Source organism: Candoia aspera, chromosome 4, assembly GCF_035149785.1.
Source record: "Candoia aspera isolate rCanAsp1 chromosome 4, rCanAsp1.hap2, whole genome shotgun sequence".
Lineage (NCBI taxonomy): Eukaryota > Metazoa > Chordata > Lepidosauria > Squamata > Boidae > Candoia > Candoia aspera.
In genome coordinates this window covers 103,413,649-103,436,377 of record NC_086156.1, presented here as the reverse complement: position 1 = coordinate 103,436,377, position 22,729 = coordinate 103,413,649, and the positions used below count along the sequence as shown (strand labels likewise).

At 45.0% G+C, this 22,729-nt stretch overlaps 1 protein-coding gene across 1 annotated transcript in view; it reads left to right on the top strand.

Annotated features, from left to right (window-relative positions):
* Positions 1-2,441: 2,441 nt before the first annotated feature.
* The window catches only part of SETD1A (SET domain containing 1A, histone lysine methyltransferase), a 30,694-nt gene continuing 10,406 nt past the window's right edge, over positions 2,442-22,729 (top strand). Inside the window, exons 1-14 of the mRNA XM_063301432.1 lie at positions 2,442-2,781; positions 4,113-4,265; positions 8,670-8,765; positions 9,491-9,761; positions 9,859-9,965; positions 10,411-10,631; positions 10,775-11,816; positions 12,941-13,840; positions 14,502-14,678; positions 14,826-14,913; positions 15,477-15,610; positions 16,231-16,309; positions 17,062-17,343; positions 20,769-22,217. Coding sequence (XP_063157502.1) covers positions 4,128-4,265; positions 8,670-8,765; positions 9,491-9,761; positions 9,859-9,965; positions 10,411-10,631; positions 10,775-11,816; positions 12,941-13,840; positions 14,502-14,678; positions 14,826-14,913; positions 15,477-15,610; positions 16,231-16,309; positions 17,062-17,343; positions 20,769-22,217 — 4,984 coding nt within the window. The 5' untranslated portion in view covers positions 2,442-2,781; positions 4,113-4,127. The remainder of the gene's footprint in view (positions 2,782-4,112; positions 4,266-8,669; positions 8,766-9,490; positions 9,762-9,858; positions 9,966-10,410; positions 10,632-10,774; positions 11,817-12,940; positions 13,841-14,501; positions 14,679-14,825; positions 14,914-15,476; positions 15,611-16,230; positions 16,310-17,061; positions 17,344-20,768; positions 22,218-22,729) is intronic.

Below are 22,729 nucleotides of genomic sequence, written 5' to 3'. Positions count from 1 at the left end.
TGAGCTCAGCCGTCCCTCGGTTTTAGGGTCAGTCGCCTCAGGTCGGAGCGTAGCAGGCCTTTTCCAAACGACGAGGCAAATTCAGGAGGAGGAGGAGCGTATTGTTGTTGATGCTGTTGCGTGTTTCTGTTTTAACCCCGCTCCATTTTGGTTTCATTCTCGCGGCAAACCGGGCACTTCCCCTCCTACCCTGAGGAGAAAGTGTCGCCCGTCCCGTTAGAAGGAGCTGGGGCTTCTCTCTCGCAGATTCGCCCCTCTCCCTTTCGTCCTCCACCGAACCTCGCGAAAAATTTCCACCAGGGCCACCTCTCGCCCACAAGGCAGCATGCGACCAGGGCGCATCGTAGGGTCCCTGAAATGACGCGTCTTTTTCCGGTCAGCCGAGGCAGAATCTACGACGACGGAACCGCCGACTCACTTTCCTTCCGGAGTCTAGCGGCCATTTCGGAACCAACGATTCGCCCCGAGGTGGCGCTCCGCAGGAAGGCTGCAAAAAATTCCAGAGTGCCGCAGAGCTGCCCGAAAGCCTCCCGCGACACGGGTCGGCGTGCTCGGGGGGCCACACGGCGGCAAGCGGATTTCTTCCCGCGCTCGTTTGCGTCGAAAGTACGGATTAGTGGAACAAAAGGAGAGCCGGCGGACCCCGTCTTGCGAGGAGGCGGGGCGAGTGGAGAAAAGGAGCGCGGGTCTCGCGAGGTCTGACGCGAGACGCTCTCCTGAGTGCGTTGGCCCCGCCCCCTGGTCCCTGTCGGTGGCGGTGGAAGCAGCGGCTTGTCACCCTTTTTCCCCCCTTCCCTCTTTTCTTCTTTCCCCCTCCCCTCGTCCTTCCCTCACAGGGCGCGAGGCGAAAAGGCAAGGCGAGCAGCGGAGCGCGAAGCGCCGCGGGGGCGCGAGGCCGAACCAGAGGAGGAGGAGGGGGCCGCGCGTGCGCCCCCTTGAGCGGAGGAGGGGGGAGGAGCGGGTAGGAGCAGGTGACGCGCGCGGGGGACGAGGGGCACAGCGCGAGACCCCCTTGGCGCGGGAGGGGGGACGCCGCGGAGGAGCGGCGCGCGCCTGAGTGACGGGTGTGCTGGGAGGGGGGGGCGCGCATGGATGAGTGAGCGCGCATCTGGTGGGCGGGGCCGGGGATACCTGATGGGGAGGGGAGGACCCTCAGGGGGGAGGAAGGGGGTTGAGGAAGAAAGAGGAGGGGCTAAGGGGAAGGTGTAATATTGGGGGGGAGTCGAAGTGTGGTAGTCGAAATGGGGTCCGGGAGGAGGAGCAGAGAAGAGAAAAGGCCCTCAGGGAGATGGCGGGGCAGGAGGGGGTCCGGGAGAGGAGAGAGAAGCAGCCCATCTCCCCCCACCCACAGATCATCTCACGTGCATAGAGGGTACGTGTTTATTAGGTCTCCTGAGCAAGGGAAGCTTGGGGGGTGGCTGGTGTTGAAGTTGGCCACCCTTCTAAGAATGGGATACTGTGGATGGTTTGGCTGAGGAGGGTGAATGAAAAGGGGAGCTTTAGCGTGGTAGGCAGTTAGTCAGAGCAGGAGGGATGATTTTGAGGGTTTCTGCCAAGGGATCTTTTCCGAAGTACATCAGTTTGATCCATGCATCCAATCTGGTTCCCCACCCCCAGGCACCCTCCTTTAGCCCCTCTCAATTCACCCCTCTTCATACAGTTTGTGCCAACTATTAAACTGAATATCAGGTGTGCTGGGGAAGAGAATCTAAAAGGTAGTTAGGTAAAATGGGATGAGGCAGGAGATGTCTCTTGGTGGCCTTGGGGATCTCAGCAGTATGATAGAAATACTTGTGGGAGAGCAATATTCTATAGAGACAGGACACTGGAGGTGAAATATGAGGGTGGAGAAGGGAATAAACTGAATTGTGGAGATACTGGGAGACCAAAAAGAGAGAGAGATGGTAGGATCCTTGTGGAGATGGGAAAATCATCTAGGAAAATGGGTTGAGAAAGGCAGGAAATTGGAAGTATGGCCATGCTGAAGTGTAATGCTGAGAATGACACTTAACTATAAGATAAAGAAGCATCAACAAATTAGAAATATTGTTGTTAGCAAATGCATAGAATGAAGATGGCAGGCTTTCTTAACTGCAAAGAAAATGAGTAAGTACTTAAGACAGAAACATTGTAGGAATAGACTAGGGAACTGAAACAAGAGGGCAGATCTTTGTCAGCATGGTTTGTAGGGTTAAGAGATTATTAGGTCTTTATGCTATTTATTATTCCCTTGGCAAAAGAATAGAACTGTGGGAATTTTCTTCCTCCTTGCAGGAAATTTTATAACATGATACCTTTAGCTGATCGTTTATGGGTTCAGTTTGCTCCATTTTGTTTTATTATAAATTATATAATTATCTGTAACGTTCAATTTATAACTTTTTGAATAATTTGGTTAATTTTAAATTTGTGAACTTATAAATTTTCTTCATATGGAGGAGTTCATCCCAAAAAGATCAAATTTGGGTTCTCATTTCTAGATCTATTGTTCATCTTCCAGTGGTTTGCATATAACAACAGAAGGTACTGGAATGCTATAATGCTACTGCCTGAAAATATTTCAGAATTCAAGTTTGTATCTTTCATGAGAATATGTCATATTGCTTGCTTTTTAAAACTCTTACTTTTCTGCTTTCTTCCTAGTCTCTCAAATACTCTGTTTCAAATTATGGACTGAACCGACTCTAACCTGATTTTATTGAGAAGCAGAGAAAAATACTGCTATAGCTATACATTGAAATTTACCAGTAGTTTGACCACAGAAGAGATCATCTACAACAGGTTTAAGTTTATTCCTTTCTTTTGCTGTCATATACTTTCTGTGTATTCTGAGATATGCATGTCTGTCTTTAGGTGGTTAGTAGCTGTGCAAGGGAGTGGAATGCAAGTCACTAGGGTTTCCAAGCTTGCATTGCTACTTGAAATTAATTCAATAATTTTATTTAAATTCAGCAGCAGGGAGATTATGAATAAGGAGGCACAAAAATAGGGTTTAAGGTCAAGTGAAGATGGAATAAATTAAACTTTTAGTCAGGGATGTTTAAAAAAAAAAATTACCAATAATTTTATGATATTGTGGAATATACTACTTTGAGGTTTTTCCAACAGATTTTGGTCAGGCATCTGTCTACATTACTTCAGTTCCAGGACAGTTTGACTCAGGGATGGATGTATGAATAGAGGAGATATCCCAGTTCTAAATAACTTCATAAGGCAATATTAACAGTTTATTACAGAATTATTTTTTCCGTGCTTTCAAAAGCTATTTGCCATCAGCTTATTTTTATTTCTTCAAATAACAAAAAGCCCCAACTCTTACTTTGATCGTTCTTCAGTTTCTGAGATTGCACAGCGATTGCTAACTTCCAAACATTTCTTCACAATAATTAGAAGAAGATGTGTAGAAAGAGTGCGCACGTTCTTGTTTAAACTCTTTTAGGCAAATTTCTGTGTGCCACCTTTTGCAGGTTTACTCTGTCTACAAACACGTAAGACTGTAGAATCACATGTCCGGGCAGTTCTGCTCTAAGTATATTCAATGATTACTTTCACCTTGTGCTGTAGGCTGCAAGCCTCGATTAGTGTAAATACGCCCATTAGTTCCGTCAGGAAGAAAATGGCCACTGCTTTCTGAGGTTCCTTCTAGTCAGAAGTATTGTGTGTCTTGCATTGAGGCAATTGTGGAAAACAATGGACAAAGTAGGTCTTGACAACTAGTTAGTTGCACAGTTCAGGGGAAGAGAGAACAGGTGTACTTAACCAAACCTTATAGCTTAGGATGTCAGCTGAACACAGTTGGCGGGGTTCAGCTATTTTCGAAGCCAGCTTTGCACATTCAAATACTTCAGCATAAGCCACTGAGCCTTAAGTAAGTGAGTAGCACTGGGAATGTTAAACAGATCTTGAAATAGATACAGGAGAAATTTTGTGAGCGGGCTGCCTCAGAGTGCTTAATATTAAAACCTCTTCCAGTGCTTTTATACACACAGGTATATCCTTAGATGGCGATGAGTCGAGTGTTTCAGGGGTGGGTGGGAGTAGAGCCTCTCACTGAAGTGACTTCTGCTGGAAATGAACTAATGTCTTCCTTTGGTTCCGTGTGCATCCTGCAGTGTAAATGAGTCAGAATGGACCAGGAAGGCGGGGGTGACTTCCAGAAAACCCCTAATTTCCAGTGGAGAAACTACAAGCTCCTTGTTGACCCCGTGCTTAAGGATGGCCCGCACAAGATCTACCGCTATGATGGGGTGCATTTCAGCACTAACGTAAGTGGACAGTATTGGATTTTTACTTTTACTGAATTGTGACACTTGTGAGTATTTCCTGCTGCGGAAGGTAGAATGGATGGTCTACTGTTTGGTAATATCTCTAGGTCCTCCTTCATACCTCTTACAGATTCCAAGTTTTGCTTCTCCTGTCTTCTTGATGTATTGTGTTTTGGGGAGTGTTAACATTTTAGTTTGCTTTCCGTCTCTTAGAAGAGAGCAGCTCCAGTGCAGTGGGACACAAATCCTTGGATGAGTCAGCTCTACACTGATCTTTGTCTGGCTTTTACATGATTGCCACAGGCTCCCCATTCCATACTGCTCTTTTTCTGTCTGTGTCATTGTGCATTTAGGGTTGGTAAATTTGCTAATAAACCAGAATGCTTCCCGTGGTTTTCAAAAGGACCAGTGCCAAAGATTCTGATATTGTCTTCTGAAGTATTGAGGCTGGCTCAATACTTTCCAGTTTTGATAATGTTTTATTATATCTAGCATGCACTGGATTTCTGCTGTGAAACTTAGCAAGTGGACCTTGTGTGTTGCCACTGAGAAAGAGAGCTGTCGTTTATTTGCACCTGTTGATGGTCTAGGAAGCCAGAAAAAGGTGGTGATTTGGTTGAGGGAAGGTAGGAATGACTGGGCTCTAGGCTTTTGCTTAAATCTCATAGCAGCCAGTCTTCTGATTTTCTTTCAGGACATTGTAGAGTGAGTTAAAGCATCCCATTGGAATAATCAGTGCTTAAGCATTTGAACCCCACACAGTAGGAGTTTAAATTACTTTCTTTTTCTAACACCTGTTAGTCAGAAGTTTCTCCATATAGAGTATGCAGGCAAAAAATCCAAGAGTATGCTTATAATTGGTTTCTATTTGATTAAAGCTTCTGAAACATCACTGGTATAATACGGAAGGCAAAAGGTTCTTGGTGGTTTCCAAGCCTATTTATTCATATTCTGTACTGTGTTACAGCAAATGGAGAACTTCAGGACAACTGTATTTTCCTGTCTAATTCAAGCAAGAGACAGGCCCTGACTTCCATAAATAAAATTCTCTGTTAATTCTTGAAATCCCAATCAATTCTTAATAAGAGCTATTATAAAAGAGAAATGGCTTCCTTCGAAGATGCTCTTAGAAATGGGAACAGGCCTTGAAGCACTGTGAAGATCACAGTCCTTGGTTTCTCAGTTGCTAACCATACTTGTGTATTTTCTCTTTTAAGCCGTCCATGAGATAATTATTTGTTGATGCTTAACATTGTCTTCTTCAGCAAGCCCCTCTTCTAATTTCCTGAAAAGGAAATATTCTGAAAACCCATTGAAATATAAAACATATTCCACTATAATCTGCGTCAAATTGTGTCAAATTGAGGTATGCAAATTTTTTCAAAGTCAAAATGTTTTCACCATGAAACATTCCATTTAAATATCTGAATGTCCATGCCATCTTAATATGGGTGTTCCAGTATTAAAACAAATAGTTCAGACTGTGAAATAGAGACTAGAACAGCTTATTTTGAAGTCAGCATGGTTTGATCTGAAACATATTTCCGATGTCTAGTGTAGGATCAGAGTGTTTTACCTATATATAATTATGCTTGACTTGTGGAAAGATAATTGCTGTTGAGAAGAATCCAGAAGTAATTAATTCCAATAATTAATGTAATTGGATAGGGGTATGTGAAATGTTTTGAGCCCAGCATTTCATGAAACAGCTTATGGGCTTTGTCAAGCACTATAGAATTTTTTTTAACTCTGGAAGCTCAAAACAGTTCTAAAAAAAGCAACAGATAGCTTATATTGCACTCAGAATGGAAAATTTCACAATTTGTGTGTTTGAAACATTTTGCACACCCCTAGAATTGGAACACTACTTTTTCCCCCTAAGTTTCATTACAGAGGTAGTCCCCGAGTTAAGAACAAGTTCCATTCCAAAGTCTGGCCTTTAAGTCGAATTTGTATGTAAGGTGGAACGGTATTATTGTATAATACTGTGTAAGTAGTATTGAGCAATTAACTCGAACCATTGTGTAATTAACTTGAACCACTGTATATTTAATTCGAACCATTGTGTATTTAACTCGAATTTTGCTAAATAGGCTCCATTCTTAACTATGGGTCGTCCTTAATCTGGGGCGTTCTTAACCTAGGGTCTGCCTGAGGTAGAGCACAAGTTCCATTCCCAAGGTCTGTCCTTAAGTCAAATGTGTATGTAAGCGAGAACAGTATTATTGTATAATATTACATCAGTGGTATTGTGTAATTAACTCGAATCATTGTGTATTTAACTCAAATTTTGCTACAGTAGGCTTTGTTCTTAACTATGGGTCGTCTGTAAACCAGGTGTTCTTAACCTGGGGACTACCGTCTTCTAATATACTGTGTTTGCAGTTTGGTAGAACTCACCTGATAATTATTTTATTTTTTTATTTTTCGAATTTCTATCACCGCCCATCTCCCCCCAAAAGGGGGAGCATCTAAACATGCTTTAGATGTTTCTCTGATTTTGCCTGGATGCACTTTTTTTAGAACATCACATCTCCTCTGGATTAGGCAGAAGATAATGCAAATATAGAGTCATGTAAATCACATGCATCCCCTTCTTCTAAAAAAAATTCTTAATGCCAGTTTTAGCTTTGGCATTGAACAGCACAAAATCAAAAGTAACTCAAAAACTTTCCACATGCTATCATTCAGAGGAATATCAAGAAGGTAACCAGCTGCTATCTCCTTGAAATAGGATGTTCCTTGAAGCTAGAAATGGAATGAATCTTCTCTGCTATTTGTTTTTTTCTTCCTGTACAGCTTGATGTTGTTAGATGTGGTCAGTTTCACATTCATTATAGCTTGTGAGTCTTTTTTTTTTATTATTATTATTAGACATTGCTTTGCCTGGGCATGTCCCCAAGCAGCAGAACTAGCAACAAAACCATTTCAGAGACACTGAGAACCTGGAAAGGAAATCATTCTATGGTGATTTTTAAACTTTTCCTCAAGTTTAGTGCCTTATATAGTTGACTTTTGTGAGTCCACAAATTTAATCCTTAAAAAAACATAGTTGTACATGTAGATTCTTTCTTAGTGTTGCAGGCTGATCTTTTTCTGTTAGAAATCGCAATTTATTATGAAATAATTGTTTCTTAGAACAGAGGTATCTATAATGTACTCTTGCAGTACATTCTAGTCTTCCTGTGCAATTATTTTTAAAATACATGTATCTTTTCCATTATTTTCAGATTGGAAGCTCTTTTTGTTTTCTCTTTATTTTTGTTTTCTGATTATTCTTGGGCCCAATGGCCATTTTTTTGTGGCCTTTGAAGCTGTTAGAAATTGCACTGGGACGTTTTCCATTGGTTTTTGGCAGAAAACAAAATGCAAGCTGACAAGCCTGTTTATACTGTAGACTAAATACTCTCCTTAAAAACCTTCCAAAAGAACTTAAGTCCCCAAAATACTGTTTGAGCTCTCAAAGGAAAGGTAGGATGTATAATAATAAATAAAAATAGCCAAGCCATCTGAGTCTAGATTTCCACTTTTTTTTTTTTTTTTAACATCAGGATAAGCTCTACTCCCAGTTACTCATGCCCTGGTCACCTCCCGAATGGACTGTTGTAATGAGCCTTACATGGGGCTGCCCTTGAAGAGTATCCCGAAGCTCTAACTGGTGCAAAATGCAGCGGTGCAGTCAGTTATGGGTGCTCCTAGAACTGCACACATTGCACCTCTGCTCCACAAAGTGCATTGGTTGCTGGTTTGCTTCCCGGCTCAATTCAAGGTGCTGGTTTTGACCTTTAAAGCCCTACATGGCATGGGGCTGGGTTATTTGAGGGAATCACCTCTCCTCAGTTACATCTACCTGTCCCATCAGTCTGGCAGGAGGCCATATTAGGGTCCCATCTGCTAAGGAGTTCTATCTGATGGGACCCAGGGGGTGAGCCTTCTCTGCCATGGCACCCGACCTATGGAACATCATCTTCCCAGAGGTGAGGTTGGCCCTGACCCTACTGATTTTACAGAAATCTCTTAAAACTTGTTTTTGTCAGCAGGCTTGGGGATCCCATGGAAATAAGGAGCCAGTGAAATGGCTATATAGCATGTAAGTTCTTGAAGGCACTCTCCCATGGCTTTGTTTTTATTTATTTATTTATCATATTTATATGCCATCCATCTCACAGATATGTGACTCTGGGCAGCGTACAATAGTTATGTTTGTGTTTTAATTGTTCAGTGGTTTTTAAAGTTTTATTTCTAATTGTTCTGTTTTTATTGTATACTGCCTAGAGTCACATTTCTGAGATGGGCAGCTATATGATTTTGATAAATAATCAAGAAGTACTTAATGCCATACAGTATTCTTGTTGTCAATAAGACCTTTGAATCATTGCTGTTTTCTAATCTCCTTTTCTCAAGGATTCAGGTCATGCTCCTGTGAAAGTTGTGCAGGATCCGAGACACAGAAAATGGTCCAAAACCAGAGATCTTTCTCTTCCTGTTCCAAAGTTTAAGGTAAGCTACACTTACTTGATCACAGATAATTTTTCTCCAATTCTCTTAAAGTTTCCAACTCCATCAGTACCACATCTGAGTTTCTTGGAAGCCCACTGAATGTCCAGAAATACAGTCTGGGATTTCCTTGTATGTCTAAAGATTTCCTCATGATAAGGAAGGTTGGAAGATAGAGTAAGTTGGTAGGAAAACTGAGACTTGTCCATTTAAACAGTATGCACGTATGTCTGCCTGCTTTGACGTTAATGCTGAAAAATAAGATAATATTAGAGGAGATTGCTACACATCTTTTATAAGAAGTAGAATTCTCAGGACTGGGGATCAAATTTGAATAGCAAGAACAGCAGTAGTGGCTCCCAAGAAGACAGTCTATGTTGCTATTTTTTGTTAGAGTTTCTGTATTTCTTTTGAATGCATTTTTGTGAAATGTCACTGGATAATAAATCTGTGCTTAAAGGGTGAAAAATAAAAGAAGGAGAGAGTCTTCAAAAGAAGTTCAGGATATCTTCAGAAGTTTGTAAGTTAATGACATCCAAATATGTGTCTGGATGTATATCAAAGTGTCAGTTTTAGTTTTGGAAATTATTGCCAGAGAAATGATAAAAGAAATAAATTCTGCTTGACATAATCTCATGGCGAAATATTTCTCTTAATTATTGGTATGTAACTTATTTGAGGTTGATTTTAGCTTCCTTACCCTGTCTTGCCTTCTGTCATTGCTGCAGCTAGATGAGTTCTATGTGGGCCAGATCCCTCTGAAGGAGGTGACTTTTGCCCGGCTCAATGACAACATCAAGGAGTCCTTCCTGTGTGAGATGTGCAAAAAATATGGAGACATTGAGGAGATTGAGATTCTGTATAATCCAAAGAACGGCAAGCACCTGGGCCTGGCCAAGGTGCTCTTCACCAGCACAAGAGGGGCAAAGGAGACAGTCAAGAACCTGCACAATACTTCAGTCATGGGCAACATCATCCATGCCCAACTTGACATCAAAGGTAATGATCTCCCTTTAGTTGCCTTCCTGATGTAGTATTATCACCCTAATTTTGAATGGCAGCTGCTTCCTATCAACTGCTTTTTTTCCCCTCACAGGTCAACAACGTATGAAATATTATGAACTGATTGTGAATGGCTCTTTCACACCTCAGACTGTCCCCACTGGAAGCAAAATGCTGAATGAAAAGTTCTCAGCTGATTCGGTAACTTTGGACAGTTATTTGAATCTACTGGATTAGTTTTGGTGCCCTTTTTCCTCAGAATGTCTCCCCTGTAGGTTTTCTTCTTTGTTTAAGACTGGCTTACTACTTTGATCTCCCAGTAATTTCCTACTAATTTCTGCTTTCCTGATACAGTCGGGATATTGGTCCCTTCCCTCTGCCGAACTGCATTCATTGCCTACCTGCAACTTTCCTGTGTCCTGTAGGTAGCAGCCGATGCCTTACTTTAGGCAGCTCAGTCTTCAGTTTCGCCATGGGTACATTTTGGTAAATGAAGTAGCTGAGCTAAGAAAATGTTATGTAAGTCTAAGACAGGTGATGACACGCGAGGCTGCTGGTGTGAGCCATTTGGCTCGGCGCTGCACGTGAATTTTAGCCGTGAGCAAGAAGCGATAGCAAGCTATTGTCGACATTATTCCCTTTACAGTCAGAGTCCCGAAGACATCATTCGACCAATTCATCGTACCCCAGTAACGCAATGCCTTCGACGCCTGGCAACGGCACCCCTTGTTCTCAGGACACTCCGTACTCCAGTGGCCGACAAGACACACCTTCTTCGTATGGCCAGTATACGCCACAGTCCCAGGGGACTCCGTATACCCCTCGGGGGGGAACACCGTATTCCCAGGATTCTGCCTATTCTAGCAGGTAAGGTTTTTTCCCCCCCCTTGTCACAAGGTCTGGGGAAACAATCTTAAACGATGTGCGAGCTTTTCAGAGCCAGATCCTTGTGGGGAGGAAGGAAAAGCAGGTGCTCACCGAACAGCTTCTTCCTTCTTTCCCTCTCCAAGGCAAGGGACCCCAGGCTACTCAAGCTACCAGCCAGAGTCAACGTCGTACAAATCCTCCCGGCATGAGAACAGCTTTTCAGACTCATATTTCCGCCGGCACTATACTTCCTCCTCCTCATCCTCCTCATCCTCCTCATCCTCCTCCACTCACTACCGCAGCAACGACCATCACTACCCCTCTTACAGTCAACAGTTTGGCGGCGGCAGCGCTGCCACAACCAGTAGTAGCCGATACCAGCGCCTCTCATCCACTTCGGGGCGGTCTTCCTCCTCCTCCTCCTCCTCCTCCTCCTCTCACCGCTCTCACTCAAGAGAGGACTCCGGCTTCCATTCCCGACACAGGGAACGCTCTCAACGGGATGACTCTACTCTCTCGTCCACAGCAACTACCACTGCTCCTTCCACCTGCACCGTCACCGCCGCTTGCTCCTCCTCGGTGACAACGGTATCCGAGAGCGTTCAGTTCCAGAACAGTCACAGCTTTGCCCCGCAAGGCGTGGAGCATTTCCCAGCACCCAGCGTGCTCTACCCGCCTTTTGCAGCCACTCCGGAGCCCTTCTCCGTGCCTGCAGAACCCCACGCTGTGGATCAGGATTACCGGCTGCTCCCCACGGCAGAAACGTTTGCGGCCAACTCCCTGCCTCCCACTGAATTTCTCGCTCAGGAAACTAAAGAGAACATCAGCCCGGCAGTGACAGTAGCCCTCGGGGTCGATGACCCATCCCATTCTCCTGCTGTGCAGACCTCACCGGCCCGATCTGGTTCCCCTGCCCCTGAGACTACCAATGAGAGTGTACCCTTTGCCCAGCACAGCAGCTTGGACTCCCGCATTGAGATGCTGCTGAAGGAGCAGCGGTCCAAGTTTTCCTTTCTCAGTTCGGACACAGAAGAGGAGGAGGAAGAGAAAGGGGGGTCGAAGGGAGCAGAGCCACATGGGCCCTGCACCCCCCCGCCCCCTCTTCCAGTCAGCTTTGAAGATGTGGTGCCAGCCCTGGATGTGGGACCAGGAGATGAATCCCCTAAGGCTAATGGGCAGGACAGAGTAAGTTCGCAGGATCTGGAATCTCTTTTTGTTTCGTTTAATAGAATTGATGAGGGACGCGGTGGCGCTGCGGGTTAAACCGCTGAGCTGCCGATCGGAAGGTCGGCGGTTCGAAACCACGCGGCGGGGTGAGCTCCCGTTGCTAGTCCCAGCTCCTGCTCACCTAGCAGTTCAAAAGCATGCAAATGTGAGTAGATCAATAGGTACCGCTTCGGCGGGAAGGTAACGGCGTTCCGTGTCGTCATGCTGGCCACATGACCCGGAAAATGTCTACGGACAACGCCGGCTCCAAGGCTTAGAAACGGAGATGAGCAGCGCCCCCTAGAGTCGGACTCGACTGGACTTTACGTCGAGGGAAACCTTTACCTTTACCTAATAGAATTGATGAGTGTGAGTGAGTCTCTCAACAGCAAGCTCTTTCTCTGAGCAAGCAGCCTTCTGCTGCAGAACAGTACCATTCGCCTGCAAGAGGAAGGCCTCAGGGCTGATGTCTAAGTAAGCTTGCTAAAGTGCAGTGCTTTTTTAAAAAAATAGGATCTAGGGTAAAACCCCTAAATGGGCCTGTAAAAACAGTATGTTTAGTGCCCAAAGAACGTTAGGAGAATAGAGGGGGGCATCTAGAGAATGCCTAGCCGTAGTCTTATTGCCTGCAGTTTGAACAGGGGCCCCCTAGGTCGTAATATGCATAGGTGTGCTTTTTCCCTGTCTGTGCATATCAGACACTTTGCAGTTCAAGCATACATACGGCAAATTATTTTTAATGTCATGGCAGTTTAATTTGCATGCTTACCAGAGGGTAAATTTGTTGATCTTGCAGATAATGAATCCTTGGACCCGTCAGGTGGGTTGATTGAGCATGCAACATTTAGAAGTAGAAATCAGACTAGCAATCTTTCCGTAATCAAGCGCTTTGAAGTTTGGCAGATATGGCGCTGTTCTCTTGATTTTTAACCTGAGTGTATCCGTAGCTAGATTAGGGCTGGGCAGGTGAGGAGAATGGCAGGAATGGGGAACTCACGCTTTGGTTGCCGCAACAGAGAGTTGCATTCAGGCAAATAGATTACCTGCATTACTCATTCACTCTGCCACTTTCTCTGCTGTTTTCCTTCCTTCCTCTTAATCAGGCATCTCAGCAGTCTTCCGGTGAAGACATGGAAATCTCCGAAGATGAAGCTGAAGTTGAGCCTCCAACTCCCGTGGCAGGGGTGTCTGATCCACATTTTTCTGTGATGCCATCAGTTCTGGGCCACATGCAGTTGGGGGTGTCCTCCTTTACTTCCCACCATCGGCCAGAACCACCCCCCTCTTATCCAATACAGCCTCTCATGTCTGTCTCCCTCCCTCATCTAGCGGGTAAAACCCACTCACTCTCCAATTTTGGCCAAGTTGGTCCCCGGCACGGTCATCGCCTGTCAGATTTCAGAGGACGGGCAAGTGTGGTGGGTGGAGGCCGTGGTGCCCCCCACATCTATGACTTTGTCAACTCCATGGAGCTCATGAACAGACTTGGCAACCAGTGGGGTGGGATGCCCATGTCTTTCCAGATGCAGACCCAGATGCTGAGCCGCCTTCAGCAGCTGCGTCAGAACAAAGGCCAGTATGAGGACCCTTTCTCCTACCACCGGGAGACGGCTTCTTTCTGTGGTCGGCCTCTGTACGGTCCTGGGTACTTACTGGAACAGGGGAGTCACCCCTTTTCGAGAGACCAGCTTTTCATGCAGCAGCCCTCGGCGGTTGGGGCCTCAGAGCAGCAGCAGCAGCAACATTCCTCAGAGCAACCGCCTCTGCCACCTCCACAGCGGCTGCTTGATTTCCAGACAGCTGCGTGGGGCTATCAGGACGAGGAGGCTCCGCTTCCACCGCTTCCTGAGGATCCGCATGCCTCTGTCGTGGACAGCGTTCTCGCCACCCTCATGCAGGAGATGAAGAGCATCATGCAGCGAGACCTCAATCGCAAGATGGTTGAGAACGTGGCTTTCAGCACCTTTGACAAGTGGTGGGAGTGCAAAGAGGAAAAGGCCAAGGTGACTTTGGTGAAAGGGAATTAACGACATAGGTCACCACCCATTTGGGGCAGACTGGAAGGAAATCGGAGTGTATTGGGTTGTCTGTGCAACATTTGGGCGGTTTGGCAAAATTGGGGCCAGATAGATACATGTGAGGAACCAAACTTAACAGTTCGTATGTTTTACAAGTTACAGCTACAGTGATGGCTTTGGGTTTCTAAAGTTGTGGGTTGTGACATCAGGGAGGAGATCAAAGGGCAGTGGGGGCATTGAGATGGGAGAAGCCCTCCCCTCATCCCGTAATATGGTTTGTTTAAAAATAGCTTGTTGTGAATACAGCAGTTGTGCTTTATTATGTGAAACCAGCCCAGATGTCCCAACAGGAGTTAAAACGATAGGGGTGGATAACAGTACGCAGACAGGCAGCTTGAAACAGTGCTGTGCCACCGCGCATAGAAATTGAACACTGATCTTTACAGGAAGGGAGCTCTGTCACAAACTTTGATACCAGTAAAATAGTATCGACTACGAGACCAACAACTGTAGTTATGTAGACCTGCTTACTCCTTTGGAAGAATCTGCTCCGTTGTACCTTCTCTTCTCCCCACCTCCCAAGCGCTGCTTTCTTCCTCTCTGCCCCTAATCGTTCCCACTAACGCTGCAACCTTACTCTCTTCAGCCTTTCCAGAACACTGTTAAACAGCCAGCCAAGGAAGAGGAGAAGGACAAAACCAAGCTGAAAGATCCTGCCCTTCTGTCTCTAGTGGATTGGGCCAAGAGCGGTGGGACTGGTGGCCTGGAGGGCTTTGGCTTCAGGACCGGCTTCCGAGGAGTCCTCGGGCTCCCCTCCTTCAAGGTAAAGGCCCAGATATCCCCTGGGGTTGGAGGCCTGTTCGGGACTCTGCACAGAGTGGGAATCATATTTCTTAAAGGACAAAAGGGTTAGCTGGAGTGCCGTCTGGAACGCTGGTGCTCAGGAAACCCCCTGTTCCTTTTGCCACAGGTGAAGAGGAAAGAGCCCTCTGAAATCTCGGAGTGCAGCGAGGTGAAGCAGCCCCGCCCTTCCACTCCTGCCGAGGAGGACGAGGAAGGTACGTCACCTCACCTCCAAGTTGTCATTTGTACCCTTTAACCTTTTATAATCAGCCAGCGTGTGGCTTTTTTTATTTCGTTACAAAACCTTGGTGTCCCTTGCTTTAGTCAGGAAAGTTCCCATAGTCAGTAATAAAAACCAGGCTGTCCCTGCTCTCTGGCTTACAGTCTGAATCAGGGTTTCTCAACTTCAGCAACTTTAAGATGAGTGGTCTTCAACTCCTAGAATTCCCTAGCCATCTTGAAGTTGCCAAGGTTGAGAAACCCTGGTCTGAATAGATGTGACACAGAAGTGGGTAAAAAAAAAGAAAACCGAAACCAGGTAACTTTGGCCCGCTGTGATGGAAATGGGCTGCCCAGGGAGGTTTAGAGGATGCCCCCCCCCCCCGCCCCCGGATACCAGCCTTGCTCTTCCTCGGGGCCACTGGTCCCAATGGCCTGGGAGAGAGCCTACTTGGCTGCAGCAGCAAAGGGAGATGGCAGTTCCTCGGTGTCTCCTCCTTTTTTCTTCATTTTGAAATGAACATCCTTTCCCCTTTTTCCCCTCCATTCTGCTGTGCAGATAAAAAATCCTTACAGATGCCCAAGACCTCCAAGAGGGACGATGAACGGATCAAAGGTCCAGGAAAACGGCGAAAACTTTTTTGTCTGGACAGCGAAGGGGAGGAGGCGTCTGAGGACTCCTCCTCAGAGAAGGTGAGAGGAAGCTGACATTGAGCTGCTCCTGCCAGCATTATGCTTGTTTGCTGGTGATACTTGTTGGCTTTCCCTGTACCGTTGGTTCCCACCACAGATTTGCTTGGAAGCAGTTTGAATGTCTCTGTGTTATAGAAGGCTTAATGGCCTCTAGATCCTGAGTTTTCCTTGTGCTCTTGGTCAGATGGCATGCTGATTCCCAAGAGAGCCTTCACTCCTTTCCTTTCTTCACCTGTCATGCTTCTCAGCTTGCACTTCTTCACCATGCCTATCGGGGTGCACAGAATCTGGTTGCTGTTGCTGTTTGCTGAACTGTGGCTTGTTTCTTGCATTCTTACATTGCTGCTGGGGTTTTCTGACCCTCTTTAACTGCATCTGCTGTCTCCATCCAGTTTTGCATCTTGCTATTCTTCAGCATCTGAGCGCTCCAAAGGAGTTGGTTCCCCTGCAGAATTCAGAATCATTCTGCAAGGCTTAAATGTTGTTTAGATTGGTCTGCTGCTCCGGTTCCAACAACTCTGTGATTTGGGAATTCTAGCCAGTCTTTACTATAGATGCTTTTTTGGGACGAGTGGGTAATGGGCTTGTCCTTGAGGAAATGTATGTCACTGTCTTCCTAGGAGGAGGAGGAAGAGCGGCAGAGAGAGGAAGATGAACAAGGGGCCAGAGAACGCAGGAGAAAGAGGGAACAATCTGAAGGTATTTTCCAGTTGGTAGTTAATCAGTGGGACCTCATTACTTGGCACATACGGTGAAGTGCCAGTATCATCACCATGCTAGTCTTAATAACAGGTTGTTGATATCTGTGGTGATCAAAGCTGGGCTTTAATTTAAATTGTTTATCTTGTTTTGTTTTATTGTGTGCTGCCTGGAGTTTCAGTGTTTGGGTTGTGCAGTCATATAAATTCTTTAAACAAATAGATAAAGTTCTTAGAAATGTGTTTAATACAGCTTTTAATGAATTAATTGCAGCCTTTTTCTTCCAAATGCGCATTCACCACCTCTACCACTCCCAAGATCATCTCCCCCCCCCCCCCATTCATATCATTCTCAGAGCATTTGTCTGTCCCATAGGTCAGCTGAACATCAGCATTTGGCAGTGTTAGTGGTATAAATATAACCTAGGTGCTACTCACTGCTTAGGCTGATTAAAACCCAAAACTAAACTCTGTGTAAAGCATGCAGTTTGGGCCTTGTTTGTTTTCCTTTAAATACATAAAGGAAAATACTTTTCAGATATTTTGCAGATCAGAAGGAAGGGCAAAGAATTATGTAAGTCTCTGAAGTCTGACCCTCCTGTTTCTTCAGCCTTCTCACATTGAAATGTATTTTTCTCATTTGAGACAATAATAATACTGGAATCCTGAGAAAGCTAAATTCTGGACCTATCATCATGCAGCCTGTGGAAAACCACAGTGCTTATTTCGTTTGTTTCTTTATCCTTCGCACAGATGGTGATAGCGATGGTTCATCAAAGTATTCAGTTTTTGAGGAGTCTGATGAAGACAGCGACAGCACTTCTGATTCAGAAAGCAGCTCTTCTTCCTCATCTTCCTTGTCATCGTCGTCATCGTCGTCATCTGATGAGGAGGAGGTTGAGAGCATGGAGGAAATTGACGATTCTGCTACAGACATCCATCCATCCGAGTCATTGGGAGGCATGGAAGAGAGAATATGGCCAGGAACTGATACTGAGATGGGCAGGAAGAAGCCAGAATCAGTTCTGCTTCGAGGTGAGATGCTAAGCTCTGGGAAAAGCCTGTTGGTCCTTCCGGGATGATGGCTGGGAAGTGGGGAGGACGGCGGCTGGATTTTATCAGAGTTCCTGTGCTTGGAAGCCAAGGGGTAATTTACCCTGTTTGCAGCCACTAATTCAAAATAATTCAGGGCTTTTTGTACAAATCACAAGTATGCTGTCCCTAGATAAATTAATTCTGTGCTGTGATTTTTGGTGCCACCTTTATGCTGATGAACCTCAGTTCTATCTTTCCGTACCAGAAATTTCCAAGTGCATTTCTGATACTGCCTCAGAACTGATACGTCCAAGGTCAACCCACCTTACCTTTATTCCTACGGCCTCTTTGTATGGGCTTTCAGTGTCCATTGACAGTGTCACAGTCTACCTTACTGATCAGAAATAAAGCCTTCATGTTCTCTTTGACATCTGTCTCTTTATCTTCAGTTTGTCACCAGATCATGTTGCATCTTTTTTGACAGTCCTACAGAAGTAAAGTCTGAACACTGCAGTTCTCTCTCTCTTCCACCACCACCACCACCACCATTATTGCATTTGGGGCCCTCACATCTCAGTTTTTTTTCCACAGGCCTTAGTAGAAACTGGCCAAGTGGAATGACAGATTACAAATAAGCTTAATTAATAACAAATTATCATGAGTAGGAACAGGGAGAAGGGTTGATTTTGCTTGGACATGCCTTAAGGATGATGTTAAGGGATGTGCAGAACATTCCAAATGTGACTCATTTCACATTTGAAATGCCAAATTATATGCTCGGAATGTCTAATTTTTATGTGCAAACTAGCTGTCTTGGCTGTGGAATGGCTTTTCAATCATTTTCAAAGTGTTTTGAGCTCAAAAGAGTCTGAATTGCTGAAATGTTTACATGCCCATAATGATATGAATATGATTTTGCATCAAAACCTTCCCAAAGAGAAACAATGATTGCTTTGATTGCCACAACAGGGATCATAGTTGTCAAAAGACAGTAGGCGATTGCCATCTAAAAAAAATCTTTAAGAAAAGACAGAGGTTGGTCCTCCCAGTTTCAAGTAGAACTAATCAGTTTCAAACTTCCATAGTAAGTTAGTACAAAGCAAAGAGGGTTTCTTAGTCCCTGGCTGATTCTTTTTCATTTGAGCCAATTGCTTTCATGAAGTCTTAGAATCATTGAATCACAGGATTGAAAGGGACCTTGGGCATCTTCTAGTCCAACCCTCTGTCCAGTGCAGGAATCCTCAAACCATCCTGGACAAATGATTGTCCAATCTTTTCTTGAAAACTTACATCTTCAGGAGGCAGGCTGTTCCGTTGCTTAATAGTTCTCACAGTCAGGAAATTCCTCCTCATTTCAAGTTTGGATCTTCCTCTATAATGCTTCCACCCATTGGTTCTTGTTTGACCTTCAGGTGCTCTGGAGAATACTGTAGATCCCCACCCTCTTCCCTGTGACATCCCTTCATGTATTGGAAGACTGCTGTCGTGTCTCCCCTGAGCCTTCCCTTCTTTAGGCTAAATATTCCAAGTTCCTTTAACCATTCTTTGTAGGATTTAACCTGCAGAATTCTTACCATCTTTGTCGCTCACCTCTGCACTCTTTCCAGTTCTTCACTGTCCTTTTTGTACTGGGGCAACCAGAACTGGACACATTTTTCACAGTGTGGTCTGGCCGGTGTAGCGTAGAGCAGTACTATCACTTCCCAGGAACCTTACACTTAGGTGTCGGATGTGCTTTAATTTGGATTCTTGCACTAAGCAGTGTATTGGATTTGATGGACTACATGGCCCTTCCAACTTCATAAAATTATGATTCTATAAAATCCTCTATAAATAAGTGAAATGTTAAACTACATAGTGTCTTAGCTCAGAATTGGGGGGGGGAAACAAAATAAGCCAGTGTCTCAGTTTGAATTCTAGTGTTTTAAAGTCAGCCCTTACTGTCAGAGAACTTTTTAAAAAACCAGTCTTTTAGGAAAGCAGGCAAATGAAAAACTGAGATTCTGTCTAATTGTAGTGTTTGGAATCTACCTCCCCCTCGACTCCATCATCCTTTTTCTCCCCCATTGGGGGAGAGGGGTGGTAATATAAATCCAATAAATAAACAAACAAACAGTAGACATGCATACAATAATGATATAAACCTTCATTCCAGTGGCTGTAACCGTGTTTCAGCATTTTCTGACTTCCTGTTGTCTATTTTAGACAAGATAGAAGATAGAATTGCCATGGTTCTGAAAAACTAGGTGATATTAAAGTAGTCCTAGATATATTTGAAGAACCAAAGTTTTTAATTTGTTTGTGTCCATTCCTTTTCAGTTGTGAAAAAATAGATCAGTTTCCTCTTTAAACATTTGAATTTATTAATGACAGGCTAAGATATCTTTTCTCTAAGGTTTATCTGATACTCAGGTGGAACATGAGAGCATATTTTAAACTCTGCAAAATAGCCTGCTTTGAAAGTAATTTATGTCTAAATAAGCAGCCATTTTTCTAATAGTCCCTGTCAAGATTAACTTAGGTCTCATAATAACAAATCAATTCCTAAACACAATAGTTTTGCGCAGCTGTTTTCCGGCTGAGATTTTTTCCAAGAACACTTTCAGGTTAATAATGTAAAGATACAAATAATTGGAAATGTTTAAAATCCAAACTGTGCACAAGTCCCAATTTACTTAAGTGTTCTTTTCCTCTCTTACCTTGGCTGTATGAAGGAGACAGACTGCATCTCAAAAAAAAAAAAAAGAAGATGAAGTGAAGAAGGATGGTGGGTGGGTGGACTGGCTCCTCTCATAAGACAAGCATATCTTTATTGGTTTGCTTTGATTATGTGCCATCAAGTCGGTGTCAACTCTTAGGTTTTCACATAGGGTTTCTCCATGATGATCTGTCCTTAACACAGTCCTTCAGGACTTCTAATAGTGCATCCATCACCACTATAACTGAGTCCATTAATCTGGTTACTGGTCTTCCTCTTCTGTTTCCTTCCACCTTTCCCAGCATCAGAACCTTCTTCACAGAGCAAGGTCTTCACATAATTTGCCAAAGTAAGATAATTTGGACCTGGTCATTTGTGCCTCGAGTGAGAACTCTGGGTTGCTTTGTTCAATGATCTATTTGTTTGTTTTCTTGGCTGTCTGCAATATTCTCATTCTTCAAAAGCATCAAGACTCTTCCTGTCCGGCTTCTTTAATGCTCAGCTATGAATGTTAGCAATCTAAATATTAAAGTCCTCGTTTAAACAAGTACACCAAATCAAGGATCCATAGATAAAGAACTGTGTTTTCTTTTTCTTTTCTTTTCTTTTTTGTCCCTTACTTATCTCAGTTTTCATTGCTGAAAATAAGAAAGCCTTTTGTATTTCTATGCCTAACATTGTAAGGACTCCTTACATTGCTAACATAAAATTTCTCTCTCTCATGTAGGCCGTGTTGTTGAGGAGAAGCCTACTCCTCAGAATGATACTTTGCTAGTCCCACCAATAGAAGAGAAGAGCATCTGGACAGCACCAGGAGAGCGAACGCGGCAAGAAGAGCGACCCTCCTCGCCCATTCCACTTCTGCCGCCACCCAAGAAACGCCGGAAAACGGTCTCCTTCTCAGCTCCTGGTGAGGATGAAGGGACCTTGGAGAAGCCACTTGAATTGGCACCTTTGGCTTTTCTAGCCCCACCACCCCCACCTCCTCCTTCTGTCACCACAGAGGAAGCACAGACTCCATTGGTGCCTGTGGAGCCCATGCCACCACCCCAAGTGTCCTTAACCTCAGATGCCCCAGTCCCGATTACCTGCCCCCTGCCTCCCATGGCTTCCCCAGCAAAGCTAGCGGCTGCTGCCAGCCGCAGGCGGGAGCCCCCAAAAGTCAGTCAAAGAACAATCAGCAACCTGCCGGCAGACCATGCTTCTCTCGTGAAATGTTGGTCAGAGGATATGCCAGTTGGTCGGTCCCGAAGCCGTTCTCGCTCCCGAAGCTCAGAACACTTGAGGGTACCGCAGCCCCCAGAGGAAGATAGGCTGCACATGCGTGAGCAAATGGGAGCTTCCTCGCTACTGGAGTTGGCCAATCAGCCTGACCTGGCCGTGTTAGCAGATGTGGCTCTCAAGATGCCTGCTGTTGCAGGCAGTGAAGATTCGGAGGAGACCTCAGATGAGGCTGAGGAGCCAAAGCGTCTGCTTTTGCCTGCTGCGTTATCCCTTGAAGTCAGCGGCATCCTGATGGAGCATAACTATGCCATGGCAGTCCGTGCAGCACCCGTAACTGTCCCCCGGAAACAAGATGAGACAGCACTGCTTGGTTCTACTGACCTGTTGCAGATGGACTTGTATAGCGAGCACATTGGTGAGGTTCTGGAGGCTCCTGAGGAGATAGTGGCAGATGCCAGTGAAGCCAGAACTGAATCTGAGGTGGGTGACCTTGTCGCACTGCCCCCTCCACCTCCCCAACCCATTGAAAAGCCTAAGGTACCTGTCCCAGACCAGCAGCAGCCACAGACAAAGAAACCTCCACATTGGCTAAAGGAGGAGGCCATAAAGGATCCAGGAGCATTGCCTTTTGGCCCAGAGAATCTGTTCCCTTCTGAGAGTGAGGAGGAGGAGGAAGAGGATGAAGAGAGCTTTGACAGCAGTGATGAAGGGGAGATTCGTAGGAGATCTCTGCGCTCTCATTCACATAAGCACACCCCAGCCCAGCCACCACCTCCACCCCCAGTCTTTGAGACACGCAGTGAATTTGAACAGATGACAATCTTGTATGACATCTGGAATTCGGGGCTAGATTTGGAGGACATGAAATACTTGCGGCTGATGTACGAGCGCTTGCTGCATGAGGACAATAGCACCGACTGGCTAAATGACACCCACTGGGTCCAGCACACCAATATCCTTCCTGGAATAAGTGTCAGAATTGTGGGCGGGCTGTGTCTCTGCTCTGAACTTGTATTGAAAGGATAGCAAACCTGCAGCCTTCCAGATGCCTCTGTGCTACATTTTCAGTCTTCTTCACCACAGGCCATGCTAACTGTGGCTGCTGGGTATTGTAGTTCAGCACCTGGGGCACCACAGCTTCTCTATCCCACTTTAACGCTCTTTTATTATACCACCTAGCAGAGATTTCTGGGTATTGTGTTTTGCCAAGTGCTCCTGGGATTCCTCTGTTGCACATTGTAGGCCTCTTCCCTCCTGTCCCTCAAAGAACTGCAGTGCTCTAGGTAGAAGGAATGGCTGTTAACCTGGATTAAGTCTGTAGTGTAAATGCATCTAGGGCTTTCCATCCTTCCTATTACCTGTTCTTGGTAAGTAGGCAGAACAGTTAGTTTAAGGGACACTATTGTTATTTCTGTGTTTGTGTGGAGAAACTTCACGTTCCCATTATTAGACTTCATTGAGCAA